This window comes from Trichechus manatus, unplaced genomic scaffold (assembly GCF_000243295.1).
Source record: "Trichechus manatus latirostris isolate Lorelei unplaced genomic scaffold, TriManLat1.0 scaffold00088, whole genome shotgun sequence".
Taxonomy (NCBI): Eukaryota; Metazoa; Chordata; class Mammalia; order Sirenia; family Trichechidae; genus Trichechus; species Trichechus manatus.
The window spans coordinates 7,078,050-7,102,223 of NW_004444024.1; the positions used below are offsets into that span (position 1 = coordinate 7,078,050).

Here is a 24,174-nt window from a genome sequence, read left to right on the forward strand (position 1 = left end):
GGGACTTCACAAGCTACTTCCATTTTACTTATTTCTAATAGCCATATGAGTTAAGTACTGTTAATCTCATTTTGCAGAAAAAAGAATTAAGGCTCAGAGACAGAAATTAACCAGATAAAGATCACACAGCCAAGGGCCAGGGCCAGAACTGGAATCCAGATTAATGAGCCCAAAGCCAGGATGGAGGATACTTTTATGCAGGAGGTTCTCAAACTGGGTCTTGAAGGCAACCACCCTACCACTGAAAAATATGCCACAAACCACCCATGCCACAAGCTGGCCAAACCCTTCTAGAAAGCATAAGGCTTAGGTGGCTATGAGTTAGAGTCCTAATAGCCTCTTATTCTCTGTATCATATGAATAAGAAAATTTGACCTCTTTGGAACACTGTTTTTAATTTGTTAAAAATGGATAGACTAATCCTTGCCCTGTCTAAAGTATGATTATGGGGTTATTGTGAGGATTACCGGAGCTAGTCAGTGGTGACGTTATAATTTTTTTCTAAATGTTATTTTGTTGTTGTTGTTGAGAATATACACAACAAAACATACACCAAATCCACAGTTTCTACAATTTAGTGACACTGATTACATTCTTCAAGTTGTGCAACCATTCTCACCCTCCTTTTCTAAGTTGTTCCTCCCTCATTAACATAAACCCACTACCCGCTAAGGTTCCTATCTAATCTTCCAAGTTGCTGTTGTCAATTTGATCCCATATAAATAGTTCTTAAAAAAGCATAACGTTCAAGACAGACATTCTTTACTAGTTAAGCTAAACTACTGTTCAGTTTTAAGATAACTTCAGGGGATGTTTTTGGTTTAAGGTTTAAAGATTATCTCAGAGAAATAGTTTCAGGGGTTCATCTACCCTCCCTGGCTCCAGAAAAGTCTAGAGTCCATGAAAATTTGAAATTCTGTGCTACATTTTCCCCCTTTTGATCAGGATTCTTCTATGGAATCTTTGATGAAAATATTCAGTAACAGCAGCCAAGCACCATCCAGTTCTTCCAGCCTCATGGCAAAAGAAGGCAGTTGTTCATGGAGGCAATTAGCCACACATTCCATATCCTCCTCCTATTCCTGACACCCTTTCTTCCTGTGTTGCTCCAGGTGAAGAGAGACCAATTGTTGTGCCTTGGATGGCCACTTGCAAGCTGTTAAGACCTCAAGCACTACTCAACACACTAAGAAGTAGAACAGAAGCACTAAACAATTAACTAGGCCAATTAACTGGGATGTCCCAAGAAACCATGACCCTAAACCTCCAAATCAAGGAACCAAATCCCATGAGGTGTTTGGATGTACATAAGCAGCCTCAGTAGCTACTTTTATTTTTTGTTTGTTTGGTCATTGCTGTAAATACATCACACAACTTTTGCCAATTCAACTTTTTACAGGCATGCAACTTACTAACAGCAATTATAATAATCGGCTGTGCAACCCTACTCTTAATGTGATTTTTCTATCACCATTAACCCCCCTTTGCCCCCTCCCTACCATCCCTGGTAACCACTAATAAACTTTAGTCTCTATACATTTGCCTTTTCTTGTCTTTTTATATAAGTGAGGTTATACAATATTTGCCCTTTTGTGATTGGCTTGTTTCACTCAACATGTCTTCAAGCTCCATCCATACTGTATCATGTATCAAGACTTCATTTCTCCTACTGGCTGAGTAGTATTCCATTGTATGTATGTACCACATTTTGTTTATCTATTCATCTGTTGATGGGCATTTAGGTTGTTTCCACCTTTTCGCTATTACTAATGTGCTGCAACGAACATGAGTCTCTGCTTTCAAGTCTTCCAGGTATACATCTACGAGTAGAACTGCTGTCATATGGTAGCTCTATTTTTAGTTTTGTGAGGAATCATCACGCTGTTTTCCACAATAGCTGTGCTATTTTGCATTCCCACCAGCAATGGGTAAGTGTTCCAATTTCCCCACATCCTCGCCGACATTTGTAGTTTTTTTGTTTTTTTTTTAAATCTTAGCTATCCTAGTGGGAGTGAAATGGTATCTCATTGAGGTTTTGATTCGCATCTCTCTGATGACTAATAACGCTGAGCATCTTTTCATGTGTTTGGTGGTCATGTGAATGTTCTCTTTGGTGAAATGTCTATTCAAGTCCTTTGCCCATTTTATGATTGGGCTATTTGTTTCTTTGTTATTAAGTTGTCGAAGTTTTATATATATACGTTTCTTATTAGATTCTTGTTGGATATATGGTTTCCAAAGATAGTCTCCAGTTGGTAGCTTGTCTTTTCACATTTTTGGTAAAATCTTTCGATAAACGCAACTTTTTAATTTTCATGGTCTGTCTTTCGCTGTTTGTGCTTTTGTTATTAATCCATTGTTGAAAGCTGTGCCTGACAGCGTTACCAGCGCTTGTTCTTCTAAGAATTTTATGGTTTTAGTTTGCAAATTTAGGTCTTTAATCCATTTTGAATTTTTGTGTATGGTGTGAGGCACGGATCCTGTTTCATTTTTCTGCATGTGGAAATTCAATTTTACCAGTCTCTTCCTTCCCCAATGAATGCACTTAGCACCCCTGTCAAAAATCAGCTGACCATAGATGTGTGGGTTTATTTCTGGACTCTCAATTCTATTCCATTGGTCTGTATGTCTATTGTTATACCAGTACTAGGGTGTTTTGATTACAGCTGTATAGAATATTTTAAAATCAGGATGTGTGAGTCCTCCTACTTTGTTCTTCTCCTTCAACACTGTCGTAGCTAATTAGGGCCTCTTGCCATTCCATATAAAGTTGAGGATTAGTTTTTCTATTTCTGTAAAGAAAGGTGTTGAAATTTTGATCAAGACTGTGTTGGATCTATAGATCACTTTGACATCTTAACAGTATTAAATCTTCCAATCGATGAACATGGACCATCTTTCCATTTATTTAAGCATTCTTTAATCTCTTTAAGGAGTGTTTTTATAGTTCACATTGTTTAAGTCCTTCACGCCCCTGGTTAGATTTATTCCTAGGTATTTTATTATCTTAGCTGCTTTTGTAAATGGAATTGTTCCCCTAATTTCCCTTTCAGATTTTATTGTTTGTATAGAAACCCAACTGATTTTTTTTAAAATTGTGCGTTAGGTAAAAGTTTACAGCCCAAGATAATTTCTCATACAAAAATTTATACACAAATTGTTTTGTGATATTAGTTGCAATCCCCACAATGTGACAAGCACACTCCTCCTTTCCACCTCAGGTTCCCTGTGTCCATTCAACCAGTTCCTGTCCCTTCCTGCCTTCTCATCCTGCCTTTGGACAGGAGCTGCCCATTTGGTCTCACGTATCTGATTAAACTAACAAGTACACTCCTAACCTCTTTGTTTTGTAAACCTGTCTAATCTTTGTCTGAAGAGTGGTTTTCTGGAATGGTTTCAGTTCTGGGTTAACAGACCATCTGGGGCCATAGTTTCAGGGGTTCCTCCAGTCTCTGTCAGACCATTAAGTCTGGTCTTTTTCTATGAATTTGAGTTCTGCTCCACACTTTTCTCCCACTCTGTCCAGGACTCTCTGTTGTATTCCCTGTCAGGGCAGCCACTGGTGGTAACCAGACACCTACCATCTAGTTCTTCTGGTCTCAGGCTAGTGGAGTCTCTGCTTTATGTGGTCCTTTAGTCTCCTGGGCTAACATTTTCCTTGTGTCTTTGATTCTCTTCATTCTCCTTTGCACCAAGTGGGATGGGACCAATTGATGCATCTCAGATGGCCATTTGCAAGCTTTTAAGACCCCAGAGGCTACTCGCCAAAGTGGGATGCAGAACCATTTTCTTAATAAACTCTGTTAGGCCAATTGACCTAGATGTTCCCTGAAACTATGGTCCCCAGGCCCCAGCCCCAGCTACTCTGTCCCTCAAAGTGTTCGGATGTGTCCAGGAAACTTGTTAGCTTTTGCTTTGGTCCACTTGTGCTGACTTCCCCTGTACTGTGTGCTGTCCTTCCCTTCACCTAAGATAATTCTTATCTACTATCTAGTTAGTGAATACCCCTCTTCCTCCCTCCCCACCCTCGTAATCATCAAAGAATGCTTTTTTCTGTTTAAACCTTTGAGTTCTTATAATAGTCATGTCATAAAATATCTGTCCTTTTGTGACTAATTTTACTCAGCATAATGCCCTCCAGATTCATCCATGTTGTGAGATGTTTCACAAATTCATCATTGTTCTTTATTGCTGCATAGTATTCCATTGTATGTATATACCATAATTTATCCATTCATCTGTTTATGGGCACCTAGGTTGTTTCCATCTTTTTGCTATTCTGAACAATGCTGCAATGAACATGGGTATGCATATGTCTATTCATGTGATGGCTCTTACTTCTCTAGGATATATTTCAAGGAGTGTGACTGCTGGATCATATGGTATTTCTATTTCTAGCTTTTTAACAAAGTACCAAATCATTTTCCAAAGTGGTTGTACCATTTTACATTCCCACCAGCAGTATATAAGTGTTCCAATCTCTCCACAACATCTCCAACATTTATTATTTTGTGTTTTTTGGATTAGTGCCAGTAATGTCAGGGTGAGATGGTATCTCATTGTAGTTTTGATTTACATTTCTCTAATGGCTAATGATTGTGAGCATTTCCTCATGTGTCTGTTAGCTGCCTGCATATCTTCTTTGCTGAAGTATCTGTTCATATCCTTTGCCCATTTTTAAACTGGATTGTCTTTTCGTTGTTGAGATGTTGCAGTATCTTGCAGATTTTAGAGATTAGACCCTTACCGGATATGTTGTAGTCAAAATTTTTTCCCCAATCTGTAGGTTCTCTTTTCACTCTTTCGGTGAAGTCTTTTGATAAGCATAAGTGTTTGATTTTTAGGAGCTCCCAGTTTTCTAGTTCCTCTTCTGGTATTTGTGCATTGTTAGTTATGGTCTGTATACTATTTATGCCATGTATTATGGCTCCTTGCATTGTCCCCTTTTTTTCCTTCCATGATCTTTATTGTTGTAGGTTTTATTTTTAGGTCTTTGATCCATTTTGAGTTAGTTTCTGCACATGGTGTGAGGTATGGGTCTTGTTTCTTTTTTTGCAGATGGATATCCAGTTATGCCAGCACTATTTGTTAAAGAGACTATCTTTTCCCCATTTAACAGACTTTTGGTGTTTGTCAAATATCAGCTGCTCATAGGTGGATAGATTTACATCTGGGCTCCCAATTCTGTTCCACTGGTCTATGTATCTGTTGTTGTACCAGCACCAGGCTGTTTTGACTACCATGGCAGTATAACAGGTTCTAAAATCAGATAGTGTGAGGCCTCCCACTTTGTTCTTCTTCAGTAACACTTTAGTTATCGGGGGCCTCTTTCCTTTCCATATGAAGTTGGTGATTTGTTTCTCCATCTCATTAAAAAAATGCCACTGGAATTTGGATTGGGATTGCATTGTATTTGTAAATAGTTTTGGGTAGAACTGACATTTTCACAATGTTGAGTCTTCTATCCATGAGCATGGCATGTTTTTCCACTTATGTGAGTCTCTTTTGGTTCTTTGTAGTAGTGTTTTGTAGTTTTCTTTGTATAGGTCCTTTACGTTAGATTTAGTCCTAAGTACTTGATCTTCTTGGGGGCTATTATAAATGGTATTGATTTGGTGATTTCCTTTTGGAAGTTCTCTTTGGAAATCCAACTGATTTTTGTTTGTTGACCTTGTACCCTACAACTTTGCTAAATTCCTCTATTAGCTCTAGAAGTTTTCTGGTGGACTCTTTGGGATTTTCTACATATAGGATCATATCATCCATGAATAGAAATAATTTTTACTTCTTCTTTTCCAACCAGGATACCTATTGCTTCTTTTTCTTTTCCTACTGCTCTGGCTAGGATTTCTAATATTGAATAGAAGTGGTGAGAGCAGGTGCCCTTGTCTTGTTCCCAATTTCAAGGGAAACTCCCAGTCTTTCTCCATTAAGTATAATGTCAGCTGTTGGCTTTTCATATATGCCCTAAATCATACTGAGGAGTTTCCATTCTATTCCAATCTTCTTGAGGGTTTTCATCAAGAAAGAGTGTTGTATTTTATCAAATGCTTTTTTTGCATCCATAGAGATGATCATGTGGCTCTTTTCCTTTGTTTTATCAATGTGGTGCATTACGTTGATTGATTTTCTCATGTTGAACCATCCCTGGATTCCTGGAATAAATCTCATTTGGTCATGGTGTATGACTCACTTAATATGCTGCTGGATTCTTTTTGCTAGTATTTTGTTGAGGATTTTTGAATCTATATTCATAGGGATATTGACCTGTAGTTTTCTTTTCTTATGGTGTTTTCATCTGGTTTTGGTATCAGAGTTATGTTTGCTTCATAGAATGAATTAGGGAGTATTTCTCCCTTCTCTACCTTTTGGAAGAGTTTAAACAGTACTGGTGTCAATTCTTCTCTAAATATTTGGTAGAACTCTCCAGGGAAGCCATCTGGTCCAGGAGTTTTTTGTTTGTTTGTTGTTGGGAGGTTTTTGATCACTGATTCAATCTCTTCAACTGTTATGGTTCTGGTTAGAATTTCTATTTCCTCTTGAGTCAGTCTGGTTAGGTGGTGTGCTTCTAAGAGTTTGTCCATTTCATCTAGGTTATCCAATTTGTTGCCATAAGGTATTCATAGTATTTTGTCACATTAAATCATAATTTTAATTCAGGCAGTCTTTCTCCACAACACAAGATCTTAACTCTTATGCTATACTCCTTCCCTTGAGTAGGAAGGGACCTTGAGAATCATCTAGTTCAACTTCCTTGTTGTAAAGTGGCTTAGAGATGGCAGATAACAAGCCTAAGGTCAGAGTTGGAATCAGGACCTAAACATACTCCCATTTGAACCAGGGATTTTTGCATTATACCACACTGCCTCAAACGTTATTTTTCCCATGAAGCCTCCCTTTATTTTTCCCTCTATGTCCTTCTTTATAGCTCTCATGTGACTACTGCATCCCTAATTAATAAATATTGGTTAAATATAGCCACTCTCTCCATCTTTATCATCAACTCTAACCCAGGGCACCATCATCTCTTATCTGGAATACTGCTATTGCCTTCTCTCTGTCTTCTTTCTGGTCTCCCTGCATTATTTTTGTCTTTTCCAATCACCCTCCACACAATCGAAAAATCTTTCCAAAACATAGCTTGGTCTACATCACCAGCTTAAAACAGTCAAGGACTCCTTATTCCCTACATGTCAGAGGTCAAATTCTTTAAACTACACACATCTAACCCATCTCCCTCTCTAGCTTCATTTTCCATCACTTCTCCATTTTGCTCCATCTAAACGGAGCCTTAAACCTATCTCCAAACTCACCATGTCCTTTGATTCCTCTATGTCTTTTAAAATACCATTTCTTTGCCTATCCTATTCTTAATCACCCTTCACCTTCTAAAAAAGTTAGCTTCAGCCCCTCCTTTGGTGTGTGCATACGCATACACATAAACACATGCACACACATATGTACACACACATATATACTATAGCACTTATCTCACTATACTGAGATTGTGAGTGTACTTGTCTTTTCCCCCAGTGGACTGTGATTTCCTTGAAAGCAAGGACCATGCCTGAGGTACTCCTGTTATCCCCAGTGACTAGCATAGAAGCCAAATATCTGGGCAGGAATGATATAAGGGACAGGTGAACATACCTCCCTACTCCAGGGAAGCCTCCTTACTCCAGGGAAGCCTCCCAATTCCTCTCTCTTTTCCTGTGCTACCCACCTCAGGCATAAGAAATTAGTGCCCCAACTGGCCCGATTCTTGGATCCTAGCTGAACCAAGTAGGTAAAGATACATGCATACACTCCTCTTCTCACTACAATGTACTCATATTTGGTCTCTTACACCATATTGTCCACCAGAGGGTCTCAACATATAGCTTAGAGAAAGAGGTGCTCAATGAGGCTAGGCCACATGCCATCACTCAATCTTACTAGAACTCTTCCCATTAGGGAATAGCAGGTTCTACCTACCCACTCATTGCTGTTAAGTGAATTCCAACTCATAGTGACCCCACAGGACAGAGTAAAAATGCCCCATAGGATTTCCTAGGCTATAATCTTTACAGAAGCAGACTACCACATCTTTCTCCCACAGAGCAGCTGATGGGTTCAAACCGCTGACCTCTCAGTTAGCAGCCAAGTGCTTAACCACTGCACCACCAGGACTCCTCAGTGAGCACTAGCCAGATCAGTAATAAAGGAGTGCCTTGTTTCCAACTTGCTATTTTTTCTTATGAGCATAATTCCCTTGGAAAACTCACAGTGAAGAAAGAATTAAAGATTCAGGTATTCCTAGCCAAAAATATCTGATTGCACACAAACTTCACTTTTTCTTCAAGGTTCACTGAATGAATAAATGCAAAAGTTGATGAGTGAATGAATGACATAAAAGAGGTAGTAAGGAAAAGGAAAAGTGGAGAACAAAAGTGAAAAGACAAAAAGAAAGCAAGTACATGTTTCAGTAAAGTTTTCTTTGGATTCAGAACTGTGACAGTCTTTTGAGAGAAGAACTAGAGCCCTAGAATCCCCAGTTCTGGAGACTCTAATAACCTCTCTTGGTGCCAGGGGCCATCCATGTGTTCCCCACATCTGAGAAAGTGTGGTTGAGCTCCTTCCCATATCTCTGTACCCAATTGCAGCAACAGGATCCTAATTTATATTTTTTCCAGTCTTTCAGTTTCCACTGACAGCTGTAGCAACCAGTAATGAAGGTAACATAGCAATGGTGGTTGATGAAATGTGAGGTCCATGTGCGTGACTTTTTCAGGCTTCTTATCTTCTCACTCCTGGGCTCACTGTTCTTAAGCATGATCCACTCTTTTGCTGGAAGGACAAATAAAACAATCAGGATATAGTGTAGCTCCCCTAAATAAGCTCACCCCATTCCACCATTCAACAGAATTCTATGGAAAGAGATAGATAAAACAAAGTTTATTATCAAAGATAACATGCTAGATTGGGGGTAGAAGAACAGAGCTTTATCCTGTCCTTCCCACTAACTTGCTGAGTATTTATGGCAGCATTCTAGGTCTAAGTTTCTCACCTCTAAAATGGGACCATAACCAACAGCATTCTTTAACAAGATGGAAAAACTAATCACCAACTTTATATGGAAAGGAAAGAGGCCCCGGAGAAGCAAAGCATTATAGAAGAAAAAAATCAAAGTAGGAAGCATCACACTACCTCATCTCAGAACCTACTATACAGTCACAGTAGTCAGAACATCCTGGCACTGGTACAACGACAGACACATAGACCATGGAACAGAACTGAGAACCCAGATGTAAACCCATCCACCTATGGTTAGCTGATCTTTGACAAAGGACCAAAGTCCATTAAATGGGGAAAAGGCAGTCTTTAACAAATGGTGCTGGCAAAACTGGATGTCCATCCATAAAAAAAAGAAACAGGACCCATACCTCACACTATACATAAAAACTAACTCAAAATAAACCAAATACCTAAATATAAAACCTAAAACTATAAAGATTATGGAAGGAAAAACAAGGACAACATTAGGGGCCCTAATACATGGTATACATACAATATAAACCATAACTAACAATGCACAAACACCAGAAAATAAACTAGATAACTGGGAGCTCCTAAAAATTAAACACTTATGCTCATCAAAAGATTTCACCAAAGAGTAAAAAAAGAACCTACCGACTAGGAAAAAAGTTTGGCTATGACATATCTGACAAAAGCATAATCTCTAAAATCTATAGAATACTTCAACACCTCAATAACAAAAAGACAAATAATCCAATTTAAAAATGGGTAAAGGATATAAACAGACATTTCACCAAAGAAGACATTCAGGTGGCTAACAAACACATGAGGAAATGCTCGCAATCATTAGCCATCAGAGAAATGCAAGTCAAAACTACAATGAGATACCATCTCACCCTGACATTACTGGCACTAATTTAAAAAAGAAAATAACAAATGTTGGCGAGGTTGCAGGGAGATTGGAACTCTTATGCATTGCTGGTGGGAATGTAAAATGGTACAACCACTATGGAAAATGACATGGTGCTTTCTTAAAAAGCTAGAAATAGAAATACTGTATGATCCAGTAATCCTACTCCTAGAAACATATCCTAGCGAAATAAGAGCCATCACATGAACAAACATACGCACGCTATGTTCACTGAAGCATTATTTACAATAGCAAAAAGATAGAAACAACCTAAGTACCCATCAACAGATGAATAGATAAACAAATTATGGTACGTACACATGATGGATGGAATACTACACGATGATTAAGAATGATGATGAATCCACAAAACAGAACATGGATGAATATGGAGGGCATTATGCTGAGTGAAATAAGTCAATCACGAAAGAACAAATACTGTATGCGACCACTATTATAAAAACTCAAAACAAGGTTTACACACAGGAAAAAAAAATCTTTGATAGTTACAAGGGGTGGAGAAAGGAAATCACTAACTAGATGGCTAAGTTAACTCTGGTGAAGGGAAAAACAACACACAATATAGGGGAAGGCAGCACAACATGACCAAGGCAAAGTCGCAGAAGCTTCCTAGACACATCCAAATACCTCGAGGCACCGAGTATCTGGGACTGAGGGCCAGGGACCGTGGTCTCAGGGGGCATCTATGTCAATTGGTATAACACAGTTCATTAAGGAAATGTGTTCTACATCCTACTTTGGTGAGTAGTGTCTGGGGTCTTAAAAGCTTGCGAGCAGCCATCTAAGGTACATCTATTGGTCCCATCACGTTCAGAGCAAAGGAGAATGAAGAAAACCAATGATACAACGAAAATATTAGCACAAAGGACTAACAGACCACAACTACCACAGCCTCCACCAGCTTGAGCCCAGAAGAACTAGATGGTGCACAGCTACCACCACTGACTGCTCTGACAGAGATCATAATAAGAAGGTCCCAGAGAGAGCGGGAAACCCTGGTGGCGTAGGGGTTAAGAGCTACGTCTGCTAACCAAAAGGTCGGCAGTATCAATGATCTTGAGCATTTCCTCATGTGTTGTTAACTGCCTGAATGTCTTCCTTGGAAACCCTATGGGGCAGCTCTACTCTGTCTTATGGGGTCACTATGAGTCGGCATCGACTTGACAGCAACGAGTTTGGTTTTGGTTTTTTGTTGGACGGAGGGGGAGAAAAATGTAGAACAAAATTCAAATTCACAAAAAATGACCAGACTTACTGGTCTGACAGAGTCCCTGAGACTATGGCCCCCAGACACTCTGCTAACTCAGAACTGAAGCCACTCCCGAAGTCCACCCTTCAGCCAAAGATTAGATAGGCCTATAAAACAAACAATAACCCACGTGAGGATCGTGCTTCCTAGTTCATCAAGTACACAAGACCAAAAAGGCAACACCTGCCCAAAAGCAAAGATGAGAAGGCAGGAAGGGACAGGAAAACTGGACAAACGGACACGGAGATCCCAGGGTGGAAATGGAAAGGAGGAGAGTGCTGACACACTGCAGGGATTGCAATCAAGTTTCACAAAACAATTTGGGTATAAGTTTTGGAATGAAAAACTTATTTGCACTGCAAACTTGCACTTAAAACACAATAAAATTTAAAGTAATAATAATAAAACGGGACCAGAGTCCCTGTTCCAGACAACTAATAGATGCGAAAGCATCAATGAGATAATGTACATGAATATGCTTCGCAAACCGTAACATGCTCTTGAAATAACTTAAGAAGTTAGAAACATGGGTGAAGTATATAAAAAATACAACCCTTAACTAATAAACAATTCAGCCATATAGATGCCTTCCCTTTTTTTGTCTCCCATATAGAATAAACTACATTTGACCTCAATTATGAATGATAGAGCATTCAAGACAGCAATAGGTCAAATAAGACAGCTTATGTTTTCTTATACAAAAAAAAAGTTCAGAGATAAAGAACAAGGTATGTGGTATGTGGCCTCATAATATCATTTAGGATCCAGACATCTTCTAGCTTGCTGTTCCACCATTCTCAGCACAGGGTTTCCTCCTGAGGGTCCAAAATGGCTGCTCAAGCTATAACCATCATTCCAATATCCAGCCAGCAAGAAAGAGGAAGGAATTGAGAAGGGAGCTCCCCTTATTTTAAGGACATTTACGTTAGTTTCACATGATATTTCACTAACAGACACGGGTTCTCTTACTATTTAAAAAAAAAGGAAAAACCAATATTGAGGGACATCTAGCAGTCACCCTTGCATATTCTCACCCCACTGTGATAGGATAAAGTTACTCTCATACCACAGGAACTTTCACAGAATGTACTGATTCAGGAGCAGGAGGGAGGTGGCAGGGAGAAAGTATTTAAAAACAAACAAAAATCATCTTGAAGTATCTTATCCCAGGCAATACTCTCTGCTTCTGAAAACTTTCTATGATGCTCCACTCTGGGTTTTTTTTCTTTTTTAACTTGTGAAAGGCACTCTAGAGTTGTGTTTAAGAGTGTATGGTAAAACTCTCACTTCTGGCCAAATGGAGTAACAGGGACGAGAGTTATCCTTCCACCTTAAGGGACTAAAAAACTGAAAAAAGAAAAAAAGAAAAAAAATGAAACAAGAGTTTCCAGACACTGGAAAATAGGCAGGGCGAGACAGTGATTCCTGAGAGAAGAGAAACAAAGGCAATGAGTCTATGAATGTCTCACTTACAACCTGGATAGAGCTTCCAGGTTGCAGCGGCAGGAGGGGCAGTGCAGGTAAAGCCTGGTAGTCTCTCTGAATTGAGGAGACAGAAATTGGAGTTTGAGGAGGCAAGAGTTCCCCTTACTCCTGCATCTCCAGGTGAGTATTGCCCGTGCATGCAGGTAAAGAAATTAACTGAGGTTGAGGAAAGAACTATACAAAAGGAGATCACGGAAAAATCTCTAGGGCTCACACAGGACTAGGAGTAGTTGGTGTTTCCACCAACCAGAGTGAAAGAAACTTGTAATATATGGGGGAAATCAGTACTCAGAAGGGTATTGCCTTAGTTAGTAGGCCTATATTAAAGGCTGCTCTAGTCTAGCCTAACAAAGCTTAATGGTGAGCTTTAAAAGAATCAAAATCTTTCTATGCAACTTAACAGTGATCTAGAACAAAGATCAAGAGTATCTTTAGAGAGGTGGAGCCAACATGGCTCTATAGACAGAGGCACCATGTCATCCCTCTGCAGCAAAGACCCAAAAAACTAAGTAAAACATACAAATGTCAATCCTGGCACCCTAAGTACCAAATGAAGCAATAAAGAACTTGATCAAGCACTGAATGGAGTAAGAAACTGACAAAGAACAGACAACAAGGAGAGCTACAGAGTGGAGGTTCTCTACCAGGTAACATGGCCAGATTCACCATCTTGGACTGCAGCTACCAAAGAATGCAGACAGGTTATATGGGAAGGCAACCTCACGGCGGAGCTCCCAACAGGAGACAAAGCACCCGGCAACCAGGGATACATGCTTTCCCATCCCCGACCCTTCTTCCTTGCACAACACCTCCACTGCTTGCCAACGGCCATAGCTGCTTGGCCAGAGAGACACCAGCTCACCGCCACCAGGGTCCACCCTGCTCCCACTGGCCAGCCCCTTCAGAGTTATCTTTTTATTTGTTTTTGGTCTGCAGTTTTGTTCTGTTTGATTTTTGATATTATGGGGTTTTTTTTTGTTTTTTGTTTTTTTTTTGCTTTTTGTTGCTTCTACCGCTCTCCCTTCCTTCTTTTCCTTTCTCCCACCCTCCTACCTCTGCGTGCCATCCCCTTATCTTCTTGACAGGCTGTGATTTTTTGGTTTGTTCTTTTTTTTTTTTTTCCTGTTTCTTCTCTTTCTCTCCTTTCCTTTGTCTGACACACCCAGCCCTGTGCACTGCCCCCACCCCTTCTGGAGGGGCCCTGCTGCACAGCTTGGTTGGAAAGTCACTGTGTGCAGCCTCGCCAGGTCTGCACTGCTGTCACCAACCAGCTCCCTCAGTGCCATTTTATTTACTTGCTGTTTTTGTTTCTTCTCTCTCCCTTCCCTTTTTCCTTTCTCACATTCACCCAGCCCCGTGCACCGCCTCCCTTCTTGGCAGGCTGTGCTGTACTGCTCGGCTGGAGAGCCTCTGGCACGTGGCCTCCCCAGGTCTGCATTGTCCTCAATGCCATATTGTATTTTTCTCTTCTCCTTTTCCTTTTCCTTCCCACTTAGGCCCTGCACTGCCTCTGCCCCTTCCTGACAAGGCTGTGCCACGCCACCTGGCAAGAGAGACATCAGCTCGTCGCCATCCCAATTCCGCCCCACCCCCAACAGCTAGCTCCCCTGCCACCACATTTTTTGTTATTGTTGTTGCTGCTATTTTTTCTTATTTTTTATCTGTTTATTTGACTGTTGGTTTCTTCTCTCTTTCCTTGCTTTCCGTTCCTTTCTCCTGTCCTCCTAGCCTCGTGCGCCACCCATGCTCCTTCTCGATAGGTTAAGCCACACCACTTGGTTAGAGAGCCACCAGCACACAGCCTTGTCAGGTCTGTCCCGTCATCACCTGCCGAATCCTACCACCGTTTTATTTACATTTTTTCTTTTTAATTTTTTTTTATACTTCTTTTTTTTTGGTTTTGTTTCTCTGCTTTCACTCTCCCACTTAGCTCTGCACATCACATCTTCTCCTTTCCATCCTGTTCTCTACACCATGTGCTGAGTGTCACACCCCCAAGCAGTAATGACACAGTCTCCCAGATCCCATCATGCATTGCCCCAAAGCCCCAACCTGCTGTCCCCACTTCATGTCACAAACTACCCATCCCCCATTCCACCCCTGCTGAACCTGCCCTGCTACACCATAGCTGAGTGACCAGCCCTGAACACCTGGACAAGGTGGTAAGAACTATCTTGTCCACAGGCAAGCAAGGAACAAAACACTCAGCCGGCCTGCCCAAACATAACCAAATAAAACAAAAAAGCAGAACAAAACAGTCCTATCTACAATCAATAAACAAATAATAATAATAATAATAATAATTCCTGAAGGTCCCAGAGACAACAGAAAATATCAAAACATATAATAAACCAGGAGAGGATGGCTCCAGAAAATGACCAAAATAAAACACCAGATGACCTTCTGCTAGAAAAAAAAGCACTGGAGCTACCTGATAGGGAATTCTAATCTATAATATTCAGGTTTGCCAAGTGATGGAAGAAAATGCAGAGAAACTAAATAAGGAAAAAATAGGCAAAATCATGGAAAAGACAGACAAAACAATGGAAGAATTGGAAACTAATACGGGAATAAAATGTCAAAATAAATAAACAACTAGAAATCATACAATTAGAAACACAAAAGATAAATAACAAGATTTCAGAAATAGTGTAACAGAAGGTTTTAGGGGCAAATTTGAAACAATGGAAGAAAGGATCAGCAAAATCAAAGACAAATCCTTGAATACCACTTTGCTTGAGAAGAAATCGAAGAAAAGAACAAAGGAAAATGAAAAAACCCTGAGAACAATGTGGGATACGATAAAAAGCAAAAATGTACGTGTGATTAGAGTTCCAAAACGGGGAGAAAACAGAAAACACACAGAGAATCATTGAAGATATAATGACAGAAGACTTCTGTAATATCATGAAAGATGAAAAGCTGACCATGCAAGAAACTCAACAAACCTCATACAGAATAGACCCCCCCAAAAAAACACCAAGACACATCATAATTACACTTGCTAAAACCAAAAACAAAGAAAGAATCCTGACAGCAACTCCAGAAAAACAAAAAGTCACTTACAAACGGGAAACAATAAGACTAAGCTCTGATTACTTGGCAGAAACCAGGCAGGCAAGAAGGCAATGGGATGACATATATAAAACCGTGAAAGAAAAAACTGCCAACCAAGATTAATACATCCCGCAAAACTCTCATTCAAATATGATGGAAAAATTAGGAAATTTCCAAATAAACAGAAATTAAGGGAAAATGTAAAATGCAAACCAAACTTACAAGAACTATTAAAAGGAGTTCATTGGTTACAGAACTGACAACATCAGACAACCACCTGAATCTAACACATAAAACAGCGTCAGTCAAATAGCAACCTAGAAAATGAACTCTCAAGGATAAAATAAAACTAAAAAATTCACAACAGGGAACCAAAGAGGTCAATCTGCAAATGACAACAATGTCAGAAAAATAAAAAGGGAATAAACAGTGTAAGTATAGAATTTTCAAATGGAGAGGAACTCAAGGTGTCATCAAGTAATAAAAGACTGGTTTAAACTTAAGAAAATAGGGATAATTTCAAGGTAACCACAAAGAAAGTTAACAAACCTATTCATCAAAATAAAGAAGAAAAACAAAGTCTCGTGAACATAAAATCTACAAAAATGAAAGAAATGAAAAAAAAAAACACAAACAAAAGAATTCAGCACAGAAGGATAAGAAGAACAAAGAAAACTGACAGCACCACAAAAAAGCACTACCAAATGACAGCAATAAACTCACACCTGTCAATAATCACACTAAATGTAAATGGCTTAAATGCACTCATAAAGAGACAGTGTGACAGAATGGATTAAAAAAAAAAAGGACCCATCAATATGCTGTCTACAGGAGACAATATATTAAAAATCAAAGGATGGAAAAAATATATCCAGCAAATAGCAACCAAAAAAGAGCAGGAATGGGAATACTAATCTCAAACAAAATAGACTTTAAAACAAAATCCACCACAAAAGGCAAAGAAAGACATTACATAATGATTAAAGGAACAATCCACCGTGAAACATAACCATAATAAATATCTACACACCCAATGATAGGACTCCAAAATACATAAAATAAACTCTAAAGGCACTGAAAAGAGAAATTGGCAGTTCCAGAATAATAGTAGGAGACTTCAACACATCGCTCTCAGTAAAAGAACATCTAGAAAGAAACTCAACAAAGATACAGAAGATCTAAAGGCCACAATCAACCAACTTGACCTCATAAACATGTACAGAAAACTCCACCCAACAGCTGCAAAGTACAAATTCTTTTCCAACACACATAGAATGTTCTCAAGAATAGACCATATTTTAGGTCACAATGCAATTCTCAACAAAATTCAGAGAACTGATAATACAAAGCACATTCTCTGATCACAATACCATAAAAATAGAAATCAGTAACAGGAAGAGCAAGGAAAAAAAATCAAACACACGGAAACTGAATAACACCTTGCTTAAAAACCACTGGGTAATAGAAAAAATCAAAAATGGAATAAAAAATTTCCTAGAATAAAACAAGAATGAAAACACATCATACCAAAGCCTCTGGGACACAGCAAAGGCAGTGCTCAGAGATCAATTTATAGTAATAGATGCACACTTCAAAAAGAAGAAAGGGACAAAACGAAAACATGAGCTATACAACTCGAACAAACAGAAAGAGAACAGCAAAAGAAGCCCACAGCCACCAGAAGAAAAGAAATAACAATGATAAGAGCAGCAATAAATGAAACAGAGAATATAAAAAAATTGAAAGAATCAACAAAACAAAAAGTTGGTTCTTTGAAAGAATCAAGAAAATCGACAAAGCACTGGCCAAACTGACAAAACAAAAACAGGAAAGGAAACAAATAACACAAATAAGAAATGAAAAGGAGGACATTACAACAGACCCAAATGAAATAAAAAGGATCATAACAGAGTACCATGACAAACTACACTCCGACAAATTTGAAAACCTAGAGGAAATGGACAAATTTCTAGAAACACACTACCCATCCAAACTAACACAAAATGATGCTGAAAATCTGAACAGACCCATAACAAGAGAAGAGCCTGAAAAGTTAATTTAAAAAACTCCCAACAAAAAAAAAGCCCTGGCCCAGAAGGGGACAAGAAAGCTGGTGATAGGGAACCCAAGGCTAAGTAAGGACAGTGTTGACATGTAGTGGGGTTCCTAATCATTGTAATAGGGCAATATGTGTACTAACTGTTTAATGAGAAACTATTTTGTTCTGTAAACCATCTAAAGTGAGAATAGCAGCACAACTGGAAGAACATAATCGACGTAACTGAATTGTACACGTACAAATTTCTGAAGTGGTGTATCTTTGGCTGTGTATATTTTCACCAAAAAAAAAAAGGGGGGGGGTCCTCCAAGGCTGAGAAGGGAGCATGTTGACATGTCATGGGGTTGTTAACCAATGTCATAAAACAATATGTGTACTGACTGTTTAAAAAAAAAATATTTGTTCTCTAAACCTTCACCTAAAGTACAATAAAAATAATAATAAAAAAAAGCCCTGGCCCAGATGGCTTCACTGGAGAATTCTACCAAACACTCAGAGAAGAGTTTACAGCAGTACTACTCAAACTATTTCAGAACACAGAAAAAGAAGGGATACTTCCGAATTCATTCCATGAAACCAGCATAACCTGGATACCAAAATCTGGCAAAGACACTACACAAAACAAAAATGACAAACCAGTATCTCTCATGAATATCAATGAAAAAAATACTCAACAAAATCCTAGCCAACAGAAGTCAGCATCATATCTAAAAAATAATATACCACAACCCAGTGGGATTCATACCAGGTATGCAAGGATGGATCAACATTAGAAAATCAATCAACGTGATCCACCATATATAAATAAAACAAAAGAAAATAATCACATCATCATCTCAACTGATCCAGAAAAGGCATTTGATAAAGTCCAACACCCATTCCTGATAAAAACTCTCAATAAAATAGGTATACCAGGAAAATTCCTCAACATGATAAAGGGCATCTATACAAAACCAAAGCCCTGGTGGCACAGTGGTTAAGAGCTTTGCTGCTAACCAAAAGGTCAAATCCACCAGCTCTCCCTGGAAACCTTATGGGGCAGTTCTACTCTGTCCTATACGGTCACTATGAGTCAGAACTGACTTGACAGCACACAACAACAAAAACAACATACAAAACCAACAGCCAACATCATTCTTAATGGAGAGAAGCTGAAAACATTCCCCTTGAGAACAGGAAGAAAAAAAAAGGATGCCCTTTAGCACCACTTCTATTTAACGTTGTGCTGGAAATCCTAGCTAGAGCAATAAAGCAAGAAAAAGAAATAAAGGGCATCCAAATTAGTAAGGAAGAAGTAAAACTATCCCTATTTGTGGATGATACATAGAGAACCCAAAGGACTCCACAAGAAAACTACTGGAACTAATAGAAAGATTCAGCAGAGTAGCAGGATACAAGATAAACATATAAAAATCAGTTGCATTCCTATACATCAATAAAGAAAACTACAAAAGGAAATCAGGAAAGCAACACCATTTATAATAAACTCTAAAAAAATAAGATACTTAGGAATAAATCTAACCAGGGACATAAAAGATCTATACAAAGAAAACTACAAAACACTACTGCAAAAAACCAAATGAGACCTACATAAATGGAAAAACATACCATGCTCATGGATAGGTAGACTCAACATTATGAAAATGTCAATTCTACCCAAAACAATCTACAAATCCAATGCAATCCCGATCTAAATACCAACAGCACTCTTTAACAAGAGAGAAAAACTAACCATTAACTTTACATGGAAAGGAAAGAAGCCCCAGATAAGTAAAGCACTACTGAAGAAGAATAAAGTAGGAGGCCTCGCAGTAGCTGACCTCAAAAAACTACTATACAGCTATGGTAGTACAAACAACCTGGTAGTGGTACAATGACAGACACATTGAACAATGGAAGAGAATCGAGAACCTAGATGTAAATCCATTTATCTACAGTACCTGACCTTTAACAAAGGCCCAAAGTCCATTAAATGGGGAAAAGACAGTTTTTTTAACAAATGGTGCTGGATGTCCATCTGCAAAAAAAAGAAAAAAACAGGACCCACACCTCACACCATACACAAAAACTAATTCAAAATGAATCAAAGACCCAAACATAAAACCAAAAACTGTAAAGATCATAGAAAGAGAAATAGAGTCAATGCTAGAGGCCCTAATACACAGCATTAGCATAACATTAACCATAGCTAGGAATACACAAACACTAGAAGATAAGCTAGATAACTTGGATCTTCTCAAAATTAAACACTTATGCTCTTCAAAAGACTTCACCAAAAGAATAAAAAGAGAACCTACAGTCTAGGAAAAAAATTATGGCTATCACAAATCCAATAAAGGTCTAATCTCTAAAATCTACAGGAAAATCCAACACCTCTATAACAAAAGACTAATAATCCTATTAAAAAGTGAGCAAAGGATATGAACATACACTTGACCAAAGAAGATATTCAGGCACCTAACAGACACATGAGAAAATGCTCGAGATCACTAGCCATTAGAGAATGCAAATAAAAACTACAATGAGATACCATCTCACCCCGACATTACTGGAACTAATTTAAAGAAACAGAAAATAACAAATGTAGGAGAAGCTGCAGCGAGCTTGGAACTCTTATGCACTGCTGGTGTGAATGCAAAATGGTACAACCATTTAGGAAAACGATATGGTGCTTCCTCAAAAAGCTAGAAATAGAAATATCACATGATCTGGCAATCCCACTCCTAGGACTATATTCTGGAGAAGAGCCATTACACAAATAGACATATGCACACCCATGTTCACTGCAGCATTGTTCACAATAGCAAAAAGATAGAAACAATCTAAGTGCCCATCAACAGATGAATGGATAAACTATGGTACATACACAAAACAGAATACTACACAACAATAAAGAACAATGATGTATCTGTGAATATCTCACAACGTGGATGAATCTGGAGGGCATTATCCTGAGTGTAATAAGTCAATCACAAAAGGGCAAATACTGTATGAGACCACTATTATAAAAACTCATAAAAAGGTTTACACACAGAAAGAAACAATCTTTGATGGTTACTAGGAAGGGAGGGGTAGGGAGGGAAAAAAGTAACTAGACAATAAATAAGTGGTAATTTTGGTAAAGGGTAAGACAGTACACAATTCTCGGGAAGTCAGCACAACCTGACCAAGGCAAAGTCGTGGAAGCTTCATAGACACATCCAAACTCCATAAAGGATCAAATTACTGGGCTGAGGGCTGGGGACCACGGTCTTGGGGGGACATCTAGCTTAACTGGTGTAACAGTTTATAAGGAAAATGTCTTAAAAGCTTGTGAATGGCCATCTAAGATACTCCACTGGTCCCACCCCATCTGGAGCAAGGGACAATGAAGAAAACCAAAGACACAAGGGGAAGATTAGTCCAAAGGACTAATGGACCACAACTACCACAGCCTCCACCAGACTGAGCACAGAACAACTAAATGATGCCCAGCTACCACCACTGAATGCTCTGACAGGGATCACAATAGAGGGTCCTGGACAGAGCTAGAGAAAAATGTAGAACAAAATTCTAACTCACAAAAAAAAAGGCCAGACTTACTGGTCTGACAGAGACTGGGGAAACCCTGAGAGTATGGCCCCTGCACACCCTTTTAACTCAGTACTGAAGTCACTCCTGAGGTTCACTCTTCAGCCAAAGATTAAACAAGCCCATAAAACAAAATGAGATTAAATGGCTACACTAGTTCAGGGGCAGGAACAAGAAGGCAGGAAGGGACAGGACAGCTGGTAAAAGGGAACCCAAGGTCGAGAGGGGAGAGTGTTAACATGTTGTGGAGTTGGCAACCAATGTCACAAAACAATATGTGTATTAATTGTTTTAAGGAGAAACTAATTTGCTCTGTAAAACTTCATCTAAAGTACAATAAAAAAAGAATTTTTTAAATACAAGAATATCCAGTATCCAACAAAGTAAAATTCAAAATGTCTATTATCCAATCAAAAATAACAGGCATACAAAAAAGCAAGAAAATAACGCCCATATGGAGAAGAGAAAAAAAAATTAAGAGCAGCCCAGAAATGTCTGACAATTAGTAAAGACATTAAAATATTATAACTATATTCTATATACCCAAGAAAGTAGAAGAAAACAAACATGCTAAGAAAAGACATAAAAGAAGTAAAAAAGACTTAAATTGAACTTTTAGAGATGAAAAATACAATATTTGAGATTAAAACACACTGCTTAGACTAACAGAAGATTATATGCAGTAGAAGTAAAGATGAGAGAACTTGAAAATTTTCAAAAATCAATAGCCAAAACAATTGGGGGAGGGACAAAGTAAGAGGAATCACACTTCCTGATTTCAAAATGTACTACAAAGCTACAATATTAAAAACAGTGTTGTACTGGTATAAGGATCAACATGTAGACTAACGGAATAGAACTGAGAATCCAGAAATAAATTCATACATCCATGGCAATCTGCTTTTAATAAGGTGTCAAATCTATTTAATGGGGAAAAAATACTCTCTTCATCAAATGGTGTTGGGACAAGTGGATCCACATAAGCAAAAGAATGAAGCTAGACCCATAACTCACACCATATACAAAATCAACTCAAAATGCATCAATGACCTAAATATAAGAGTTAAAACCATAAAACTTTTAGAAGAAACATAAGAGGAAAGCTTCAAGACATTCTTTTAGGCAAAAGATTTTTGGATATGACACCAAAAACACGAGTACCATGAGAAAAAATAAATTTGGTATCATTAAAACTAAAAACTTGTGCATCAACGGACATTATCAAGAAAATGAAGAGGCAATCTATAGAATGGGAGGGAATATTTGGAATCCATATATCAAACAAGGGTTTTATATCCAAAATTTGCAAAGAACCCTTAAAACTCAACTAATACTCCAATTTTAAAATGAGTGAAAGACATGAACAGACATTTCTCCAAAGAAGACATACACAAAACAAATACATGAAAATAAGTTCAACACCATTAATCATCAGAGAAATACAAATCAAAACCACAATGAGATACCACTTCATATTCACTAGGATGGCTATCATAAAAAAAGAGAAAGAGGAAAAGTAGATTGAGAATGACAGGGACAGTGCAGCCACTGCTATACAGGAAAAATGCAACAAAGTTCCTTGACAATCTAATTAGTGAAATGAGTCAGGCTACTCCAAAAGGGTGTAACGCTCCCAAGCAATTTCCTTGTAAAAAAAAGTAGCAGTGGTTTGCCTACAACTGAAAGCTTCTACCCAATGTGAGAAGCAGCAGATCATAACAAGTACATATTTATAACCATTAGAAGTTAGTAGCTGAATGAAATCTATTTGCCATTCCAGAGCAGAAGCAATGGGTAAAGGATAACGTCCAGGCTGAGTCTTAATGTTTTCCAGGATTATGGTGAGAGCATATGGAACAGTGAGAACATGTTCTGCTGCTTCAAAAAATTTTCCCTACCAATATTTTCTCATAATTTCTATCATTTTGTCATGTACTAAATAGGAACCTTCGTGTAAGGCACACATCACAGGAACATGCCAGCATTTAGGCATAACTACTTTTCCGTTAGGTTTGGCCCATAGTGTCAGGGTCTTGATGACTGCTCTCCCTTTTCCATATTTCTGTTTCAACTGTTAAAGCTAGCTGTTGGTATTTTCAAGAAGCTATGGGGCCAATCCACTAAGATTACAGTTATTCATAAATAAATCAAGGTAGTCTCTACCACTGGTTTTTATAAGGGCAAGATCTTGAAAAACAGCTCGTTTAGCGACATTATCAACGAGGAAAATTTTGTTAGTTTTAACATGTTTAGCTCTCGGATTACATGTAGCACACTGGGAGACTACAAATTTTATAGGCTCAAAGAATTCCTCATTTCACCAGCATTTTTCTAAGATCGGCATTATTTTCATTTGTCCCTAATGCAAAAGTCTGTGTAAATTTTGAGCAATTGGAAGATGCAGATATTTTGGTAATTCTGTCATCAGGTCCAAGTCATAACTTGGTAGTTGGATGTTATATAACAGCCAACCTTTTTCCAAGTTATAAGTTCACTTTTTAGGACTGTTGGTATTCAAAAAGTATTTCTAAAACAGCATATAAACTGAAGTCACTGTAGAAGGGCCTAGGTCTTATAATAAAGGCTGATAAGGCCCGGGAGGCAGCTTTCTTTGCAGCTGTGTCAGCAAGATTGTTGCCTCGGAATCCCGATCCAAATACCAACAACATTCTTCAAAGAGATGGAAAAACTAATCATTAACTTTATATGGAAAGGGAAGAAGCCGCAAACAAGTAAAGCACTACTGAAGAAGAAGAATAAAGTTGGAGGACTCACACTACCTGACCTCAGAACCTACTATACAGCTAC

General features: G+C 38.5%; 1 protein-coding gene across 1 annotated transcript in view; it reads right to left on the reverse strand.

Annotated features, from left to right (window-relative positions):
- Nucleotides 1–8,210: 8,210 nt before the first annotated feature.
- The window catches only part of PAK1 (p21 (RAC1) activated kinase 1), a 137,953-nt gene continuing 121,989 nt past the window's right edge, over nucleotides 8,211–24,174 (reverse strand). Inside the window, exon 15 of the mRNA XM_023736585.1 lies at nucleotides 8,211–8,826. Coding sequence (XP_023592353.1) covers nucleotides 8,776–8,826 — 51 coding nt within the window. The 3' untranslated portion in view covers nucleotides 8,211–8,775. The remainder of the gene's footprint in view (nucleotides 8,827–24,174) is intronic.